Below are 9,515 nucleotides of genomic sequence, written 5' to 3' on the forward strand. Positions count from 1 at the left end.
AATGGGGTTGTTATAAAATCTAGAAAGACATTAAGCTGTTTAACTTTTATCTGACAATTGTTTATAAATTATGAAATAAAGTGACATTTTAGAAAACTCAAGTAAGACAATTGATTCCTATTGTAATTAAACCAAAATAAAAGTTACAATGACATTCTAGTGGTTACATACAAAAGAATCCAGGTTTTACCAAATCTTGCTATCACTTGTCTTCACAAATTCCATTCCTCTTCTGATACACTTTCCTAAATACTTCACCAAACATATCAACATAATCTTCTGTTTTAAATATTCCTTTATAGAGATATCCTTACAATTTTGTAGCATGTTCTTTGACAAGTTTTAGCCTTTCTTCTGAAATAATTGCATTGATATGCCCTTGTCTTTTTTGCTGCTACTGCCATTTTTCCAATTCACCTTTCTTGTCTGCAAGGAACTGGTTACAACATTCTTCAATAAATTTTTCCACAGTTCTTCTGTGTTCCAACTGCTTCATGCTTTGTTTCTGAGCATCCATTAATTCTATCTGATCATCTGCAGCAAGTTTAGCTAGTATAGTTTTTCTAAAGATTTCCTCTTCTTTTGCAGCCTTTTGTATTAGTTCTCTCAAGGCCATTTATTCTTCAATATCTTGCTTCATCTCATTTTGTTTTCTCAATTTCTCTTTTGCTTCTTTAATTTTCTGCTTATAAATTTCAGCTGCTTCTTCCTGGTACAATTCTTGTTGCATTTGTTCCAAATCTTCATGCTGTTACAGCATTTCTTCTAATTTCAGAATCAGCATATGTTGAAGCTGCAGCCTTTCCCCCTCAATTTCTTGAAGTTTTGCCATCCTTTCTTCTCTTTGCTGCTGCATGTTGGCCAACTCTAGGATTTTCCTCTTCCATCTCCTCACATTTTTTTTTTCCTCCACAGAGCCTGCTCCTTCTGAAGCTCTTCAATGTACTTCCAAGTTGCGTTCATTTTTTCTAACTTTTGTTGTCTTTCCAACTGATCTTCATGTATTTTCCAAACAATTACATCAACATGAGTTTTTCTTTCAGCAACTGCTCATAAATTTCCTGCTTTCTTTTTCCTTCTTCAAGTTGTTTCTCTTAGTCAAGAGTGTATTGTGCTTTCTCTTGGTTTCATTTGTCTTCTACAGCATTTTCCTCCTTCATTGCTCTCTCATGCTCTTCCATCATGGTTTTGGCTGTTTCAGCATCATATTTCATTTGCTCATTTTAATGGCTTCTCTCTCAACAATCCGGACTGACCTCTCCTTATTCGTGTAAGCTGCTCTTAATTTCTTCTTCAATTCTCTGAGTTCAGTACTGTCTTCTCTTACTTGTTGCCTCATCTTTTCATCTTTCAGACTTTCATGTTTCAATTTTGCCAATTCCATAGCCAATTTATTTTTTTGTTCAAGCTGACCTTCCCTTAATCTCTTGTTTTCTTCTGCTTTTTGGATGACTTCTTCCATATCCAACTCAACCTGCTCATCCTGTAATTACCTGAGAAATTTCTTGTGCTCAACAAGGTTGTCATTTTCATTCTGCACAATTTGGTTCCTGACTTGACTCTTTTTCTATTTTAGTGCTTTGACATGCAATTTTTGGAGTAGTTTTTATCTACTAATTTTTTGATTCTTGTCAGTAAAGCTCAAAATTCTCCTTTTGGAATCCATCCTCGCTGACAAAAAATCACGTTTTGAATTCAGTGAGAATTGTTTTTTTTTTTTCACAAATTATATTAAGTGAATGTGGCTTTTATATTACAAAATTCAACTACTTATATCAAAACCTGCATTCCCATTACAGTTAATATTTTAAGAAGGAGAGAGCATTTGGTCTATTAAAACTGGATGAAAGGTTTTTTAAGAAGAGCTTTCCTAGATAGCCCTGGTAACTTTGAGAAGAATTCTTCTACTCAGATGATCAAAGTAAAAGCCTGGCTTAAATGGATCTAGAGGAGAGTGAGGAAATAGGAAATGAGAAGAGATCTCTCTTTTCTGGGATTTGCTATAAAAGAGAAGTGGAAATGGGTGGAGAAGAAAGAAGATATATACTGGAATTTATTTTTTAAGATTACTGTTACAGGACTGGCCAAATAGCTCAGCAGATTAAAGTGCTTTCAAGCAGGTGCAAGGACTGGAGGTTCCATCTCTCCACCTGCTGTGCAGCTCCTGCTCCTGGAGTGTGCTGGGCCTGTGATTGAGACTGGGTGGTGGAGCGGGCCTGTAATCCCAGCTCTTGGGAGGCTGTAAACAAGATAATCACTATGCGTCTGATCTAGTAGTGAGACCCTGAACACCCAGTAGACCCTTCCCTAAAATGCAGAAAAAAGATTACAGTTACAATTTGTTGGGAGTTATAGAACGGCTAATTGCTAATGTAGGAGGTCATTTGAGGTTTAAGTTATGCAGAAATTATTAGGTATTAGTGATTGAAATTTCCAAGGATATTCTCTGAAAATAGATCAACACATAGATCCACATTTACAAGTTTCTGAAGTAATTGTCTTACCTGAAAGTTTTCTTTCATTCTTTCAAAATTAAAGCTTTTAGGAATGACAACCACTCCTCTTTGAATATTGAAACGTAAAGCAATTTGAGCTGCTGTCTTATTGTACTTTTTTGCCACTGAGTTTAAATATGCATCCTCTAGCAAAGGTGGAGAAGATAAATTCACCCTTTAAAGAAATAAAAACATGCATCATATTTGGCTGGCGTGGTGAGAACCAAGAATTAATCAATCATCACTGTACACAGATTGAATAGTTCAGTCTATTTTGCACAAGGGCATAAAAAGTAAATCAAGCAATGATTAAACTAAATTTTATTGAGCATTTTCTCATGTGAGGTACTGATATATAACTTCATATACTTTATGTAATCAACACTTAAAGCATCCCAGTTAGGAAGATACTATTATTGCCTAATTCATTAAAAATTTTATTTATTTATTTATTTATTTGTGTGTGTGTGTGTGTGTGTGTGGCCAGTTCAGCCCACCAGGGGGCAGGGCTGGCTGGCATGTGGTGCTGGGGATTGAACCGTGGTCCCTGTGCTTTTGCTTAGCTTAGCTTGCTCTAAGTAGGTGCTTTAGACCACTGAGCCTTCTCACCAGCCCGCCTAATTCATTTATATGGATAATTATGTGAAAAATGTTACTTCCTTAAAATTGCACAGCTACATAGAACCTTTCCAACCAAGTAGTTTTTTCTTTAATTTTATAGCCTGTATCAAATAAAATACATTCTGAGGAGATGTTTAGCATTACTTACCATTGTGGATTCCTACTAGTCCCCAAAGGGCTATATGCAACGATGACAATATCATGTTGTTGGCAATATTTTAAGAGTTTTGGCTGGGTGAAATATGGATGGCACTCAACCTATGTTGCAGTAGAGAGCAGAACAAAAATTAAGACCTTGTAGTTGAATGCAATTTTACATATTTTTTAAAAGTTTGATAAAATCCATTTTAATAACATAATCACTTTCATATTACATTTTATCAGTAGTTCTCATCAATGCCAGGTTTTTCTCTCAAAATGCTTCAAAAACATCTTTTGTTATGATTTTATATGATGCACCTTAGTCATTTCTCTCATTTTATTTATTACATTGTTTCCATTTTTTTTTTTTCATTTTAAACAATGCCATGACAAATATACATTGATGTCTGTTTGGGCTTGTGAGGTGGTTTACATTAGGATAACAGTGCCATGGTGGCTACACATGATCATGTGGTTTTGTTAACTTTGGAATTGATATGCAGTAGGAATTTGGAAAGCCTGGAGATGTGGCCTATAGAACCCTTATAATGCTGCATACAGAGCTTGTTGAATGATTCTGGCCAGAGCTCAGAAGATCAGAACTATTGAAAATAAATCAAGTGCTTTGTATGAGAATAAGAAAAATGCCTTTAGAACATCACCAAAATCAGCAAGACCCCATCCTTATAGGCTCAAGAGTGAAAAAGTATAAATTTTTCATTTGAGAAAAGAGTTCCTGAGATGCTTCCTTGGGAAAGGTCTGCTAGGGAATTGATCATCTGGATTTATTTCCTTGTATGAGAGAGGTGTGGGTACCACTCAAGCTGGTGGAAGATCTTGGCATGATGCATATGATGTTAGTTTTACTGATAGGTAAAATGTAAGACTTAAGAGGTCAGTGAAGTTTCCATCCATATATCAAAGGAAAACCTAGAAGTCCAGGCAAGGAGCCTCAAAAGGGAAATTTTTGAAGCTGTGGAAATGAAGCCAGAAGTGCTATAGAGAACCCAGTAATTCAGAGACACCAGTAAGATGGAATATCTGCCAAAGAGAGCTCCAAGTCATGAGTGGAGCAACATAAAAAGAAGGTTGAATGGGCTGCAACCAGCATGGCCATTCAGGTGAGGCCACCCCATCCCTATGGAACTCACATTTTACTACTGAGTGTCCTGGGTGCCAGGCATGGAGCAACAAGGCTTAATGTTTGCCTTACTGCATTCCTGTGTTGCTCTTGTCCAATTCTTTTCTATCTTCTTATTCCCCTCTTTTGGAATGGGATTGTTCACACCATGCTGTTTGTATTCTGGCATTCTGTAACTTGTTTTTGATTTTTATTGACGTTCATGGTAAGAGTTTGTCTGAGTCTCAGAAAAAGAGTTGTGTTTGTGAACTTTTGAAAAATGCTGGGAAAGGGATTGTTGTCTTTCCAGTTATAGACAGTATAGTTGCTTATGTTAGGCTATATTGTAAACTTAGGATCTTTATTTGGAGAGTAAGTATGGGTTAAAGAGATGTGTTTGTTGACAAGGATTGAATTTGGTGGTTAGAGTGGACTATGAACTTGATTTGCTGCGGGAGGCATTTGCTGGATTGGTAGAGCATACTTCTGACTGGGTTGTAAAGTCATAGCCTTAAAGTCTATGTCTTGGCCCTTGCCTCTTCCTCCCTGGCACTGTTTCCTTGCTTTGTTTCTGGGCTGCCATGAGCTGATCAACTTTGTTCTGCCACACTTTCACTATGCAATCTTGCTTTGAATCCTGCCAAACAATGACCAACTGCCCTGAAACTGTGGGCCAAATTAAGCCTCACTTTTAAATTGTGAGTTTCAAGTATTGTGGCTCAAGTAAGATACAGCTGACTAATACACATAGAGGCTCAGAAATAGAAGCTTTTGAAATGTTTTTAATGGCTCTGGATACATGTCACATTGGTTTCCAGGAAGGCAGAGCCAACTTACAGTCACCAGCATTTTGTCACGTGCCTATCCAGAGCACTATAATGAAACACAAAAGTACTCACATTTAAATTTATATTTTTATAATTACTAGAGAGTTCAGCATGTTTCATGTTTACCCGTTTGCAATTAGTTTTCTGAGAATTTCTGTCCACTCTTGTGCTCATTTTATGTTGAGATTTAGTGACTTTTTTCTGTTTTCTCCATTGATTATAATTAGTCCTTGAATTCATGAGGATATGAACCACTATTTTATTCTACCTGAAATATATAATTATCTATTTTTGTTTGCTTATGATATTTTTAGATTTTTTAATTAATTTTATCGATAAACAAATAACAATGAGAGTTTCAAAACTGATTAGTAGGACACTTTCAATAATTAATACATTGCATATTTTTGTCTTCATAGTAGCTATTCATGGTACAAGAGGTAGACATGATATCCTGTCCAAACACTATTAGTACAAATCTTTGTTCTCATTGAATTAGCAAAAGTAGCTGTATATCTATCCTAACTATTTTGTATATACAAATACAAGATGGTCCTTCATTTGTGTCTCCTTTTTCTGTTTAGTCTTGTCAGAGATGGGTATTCCATTGCCATTTAAATATTAGATTTTTTTTTTTTAAATCAGGAATCAAACCCAAGACCTCACACTTGCCAGGCAGGTGCTGTGCTGCTGAACTACATCCTAGCCTGCTTCAAATATTTTTTGAGTTCAGCACTTTTATTTTTTTTATTTATTGCATTTTTACGTTATTATATTTATCAAATTTTCTTCATGATTTTCTATGGCTTCCCTTTCTATCCAGGGCTCAAAAAACTTAAAATTCTTTCATTTTTGTACACATGATTTCTGCTTTTCTCTTTAACTTCTGGCCAAAGGGAGAGAACTTTAGAGTAAGGTGAGGCTATGCTTTGTTTGTTTCTACACAACTATCTCATCAAACTATTGTATAAATGAAATGTATTCCCTTACCATTAGTTTGTGTTACTTTATGGTAAGTTTTGACTATGCTTTAGTCTGTTTTTTTTTTTCTTTTTTAAATTTGGAAGCAGATACTTTATTGACTGACCAAATGATAAAAACACCATGGTAGATACCTTAGTTCATCCTTCTAATACACTTGTTGATCTGGTCTTCCCTATTTCCAGCATCTCTACTTTGCACAAAATAGGTGGTGTTTTTCTTCATTCCACTCATGGAGATGATAACTGGAATGTCCACATTAAGTTATTTGCCTCTATGAAGCGTTTTCCAACAGTATAGATCTCATCAATCAGATCCTCCATGCAGATGATGCCACATTTGCCAAGAGATAGAGCAGTCAATGAATTATCTGTCAAGGCAATTCGCTTCTTATTGATTTTGGCATAGCCATGCTTGTATATTAGTTCCTTTACTGACTTCATGTTTAGGTACCCACACACAATATATGGCTCCACAATTCTCAGCATGTTAATTGAAGCCCTGTAGAACTTACCAAAGGTATCATTGAGGATTTGGCAAAGGCAAAGAAGCTGCAACACCTTGGTGACCTTTGGACTTGCAATATTGATATTCCTGATCCAGGTGACAAATGCCAGTTTGGGCTCTGCTGGGACATAGAAGTTGCCAGCTTTTCTTACCATCCTAGTCATTCGGGTCTCAGTTCTGTACATCTGTCTGTACTCCTTATGATAGTGCCTGGCTTTTTCGTAGATGAGCTTCCTCCTCACTTTGTGAAGTGTCTTCTGGGCAAACTTCTTTCTCAGGCACTTTATCTTCAACTCTGTGAAATCTCTTCACTTTTTCTTAAGGGTTTCTGGCACAGCAGGAACCTACTTTTTCTTCTCTATGACATCCTGCATGGTTCCATTTGGAAAAGAGGACTGGTCTGTTCCTAAATGCTTGTCATCTTCAATTTATTTGTATGTTGGTTTTTGCCATTCCATAATTTAATGTGTTTTATTATTATTACTATTATTATTATTATTATTATTATTATTAATTATTATTTGTCGGAACTTGGGATTGAACTCAGGTCCTTGTACTTGCCAGACAAGCACTTATTCTACTGAGCCATCTCCTCAGCCCCCTTTAATTTAATATTGTTAATTAATTGATTGTAGTACTGGAGATTGAACTTAGAGAGAACTGAGCTACAATCTGGGCCCTTTAATTTTAATAATTGTTTTTACAAGGTCTTGTTAAATTGCTCAGGCTGACCTTGAAGTTGCCATATGCTTGCCCATTCCCTGCTTACTATGTTTATAAATTGCTTTTTTAAATACATTATTTATTATTTATTTATTCATTTATTTTGTGTGTGTAGCCAGCTCAGCCCACCAGGGGGCGGGGCTGGCTGGCATGTGGTGCTGGGGGATTGAACCGCGGTCCCTGTGCTTTGCTTAGCTCAGTTTGTTCTAAGTAGGTGCTTTAGACCACTGAGCCATCTCACCAGCCCCTCTAAATTGTTTTTAAATTATTTTTTTTGAAGTAGGTTCTTAGATTTGCCCAAACTTGCTATGAGACCCTTGACTTAAGGAATCCTTCTGCCTCAGCTCTCAGGTTTTACATTATTTTATTTATTTATTTTTACAATTTTATTTATTTATGTGTGTGTGTGTGTGTGTGTGTGGCCAGCTCAGCCCACCAGGAGGCAGGGCTGGCTGGCATGTGGTACTGGGTGATTGAACCGTGGTCCCTGTGCTTTGCCAAGCTTGTTCTAAGTAGGTGCTTTAGACCACTGAGTCATCTCACCAGCCCTACATTATTTTAAATATCCTGTGCTGTATCAATACCTAGAAGATCTTATTTCCCCTTCATTGCTTTTCTGCAAAACAACTTTTGCCTGGATTTGAGGTTTCAAGTATTTTTACTTAAAGAAGTAAATTGAGAAAGTTAAAAGATTTACTCGGGGTCTTAGGATATTTATAGTGAGCAACCACAAGACTTCTTGGCTTGATATTTTTGATATTTAAGTATAATATTTGATACATAAGTATAATATTTGGTCCTGCTGTCCACCTGGGGGAGCTGTTCAGCTGTACCTGGTTGGATACCGGCTTGTATTTGAGTCCTGGTTTGTTCAGGATGCTCTCCAGCTGCCTCCGGTTAAAATTAGAGACTCCAAGAGATTTCACCAAGCCAGCGTCTTTGCAAGCTTCTAAGGCCTAGGGGGCAAATAGCAACATGTCAAGAAAGAAACTTCTCAGGGAGCATTTATAAAGCTGTGCATTCTTTAAAAAGAAGGGTCTGGATATTTAATGGTAATTCTGTGAAATAACAGGGTATAGGAAATGGCAGGACTTCATGATTGAATGAGTTTAAAACTACAACCCTATCTTCCTGATGATGGTGATGATGATGATGATGATGATGATGATGATTTATTGTTAGTATTATTTGGGACAGGGTCTAACAATGTAGTTCACAGTAATCTTGAACTCATTGTGTAGCTCAAGCTGGCCTAGAACATGCAGTAGTCCTCCTGCATCAGACTCCCCAGTGCTGAGATTAGAGGCATGTGCCCTTGCATATATTTTTAAAATGTATACTAGCATGTTACAAATGACATAATTGTTAAAATTTGTTTCAAGTTTGTTTATGACATAAAACTTAATCAATTTTTGTAAAGGTTCTGTTTGCTGTGTTGACAAATGCATATTTTTTTGGATGGAAAACTCATGTTATTTATAAAATTTGGACAAGCGTGTCTATTCAGTAACTTAAAGGACTATGTAAGAGACCTCTTGCTATGATAGTAGTTTACTTAATAATCTGTATTCTTCCTGTATTTGTTAATGTCCACTTGTTTATCATTATTTTTTCTTTATATATTTTGATTTTTATTATGTAGGTTGTGAAGGTTTTTATTTGGAAAGTGTATATTTAAAATTGGCATATTGGGGCTTTGATCCTTGGGCCTGTTGTGCCAGCCCCAACCTCGGGGTGCGCTGCGATGGCACTTGAGATTGGGAGTGGTGGCATGCATCTGTAATCTCAGCTCTTGGGAGGCTGTAAACAGGAGGATCACTGCAAGACTGCTCTAGTAGTGAGACCCTGAAGACCCTGTAGACCCTTCCCTAAATACAAAAATAAATAAGTAAATAAATAAATAAAATTTGCATAATTCCTTATATTTTTTTTCAAAATTTTATTGATAAACAGATAGCAATGAGACAGTTTCAAATCAAATCGGTAGTACAGTTTCAATAACTAACACACTGCATATATTCTTCTTAGTGGTTAATTGCTGTATAAGATGCGGACTTGAGATTCTATTTACAAACACCATTACAACAAATCACTCTATTC

General features: G+C 36.2%; 1 protein-coding gene and 1 pseudogene across 1 annotated transcript in view; both read right to left on the reverse strand.

Annotated features, from left to right (window-relative positions):
• The window catches only part of Akr1d1 (aldo-keto reductase family 1 member D1), a 126,674-nt gene that overhangs the window by 14,981 nt on the left and 102,178 nt on the right, over positions 1-9,515 (reverse strand). Inside the window, exons 5-7 of the mRNA XM_004629051.2 lie at positions 8,249-8,371; positions 3,265-3,374; positions 2,505-2,670 (exon numbers count right to left, since the gene is read on the reverse strand). Coding sequence (XP_004629108.1) covers positions 2,505-2,670; positions 3,265-3,374; positions 8,249-8,371 — 399 coding nt within the window. The remainder of the gene's footprint in view (positions 1-2,504; positions 2,671-3,264; positions 3,375-8,248; positions 8,372-9,515) is intronic.
• LOC101571165 lies at positions 50-1,759 on the reverse strand (annotated as a pseudogene).

This window comes from Octodon degus, unplaced genomic scaffold (genome assembly GCF_000260255.1).
Source record: "Octodon degus isolate 3935 unplaced genomic scaffold, OctDeg1.0 scaffold00027, whole genome shotgun sequence".
In the NCBI taxonomy this organism is placed as follows: Eukaryota; Metazoa; Chordata; class Mammalia; order Rodentia; family Octodontidae; genus Octodon; species Octodon degus.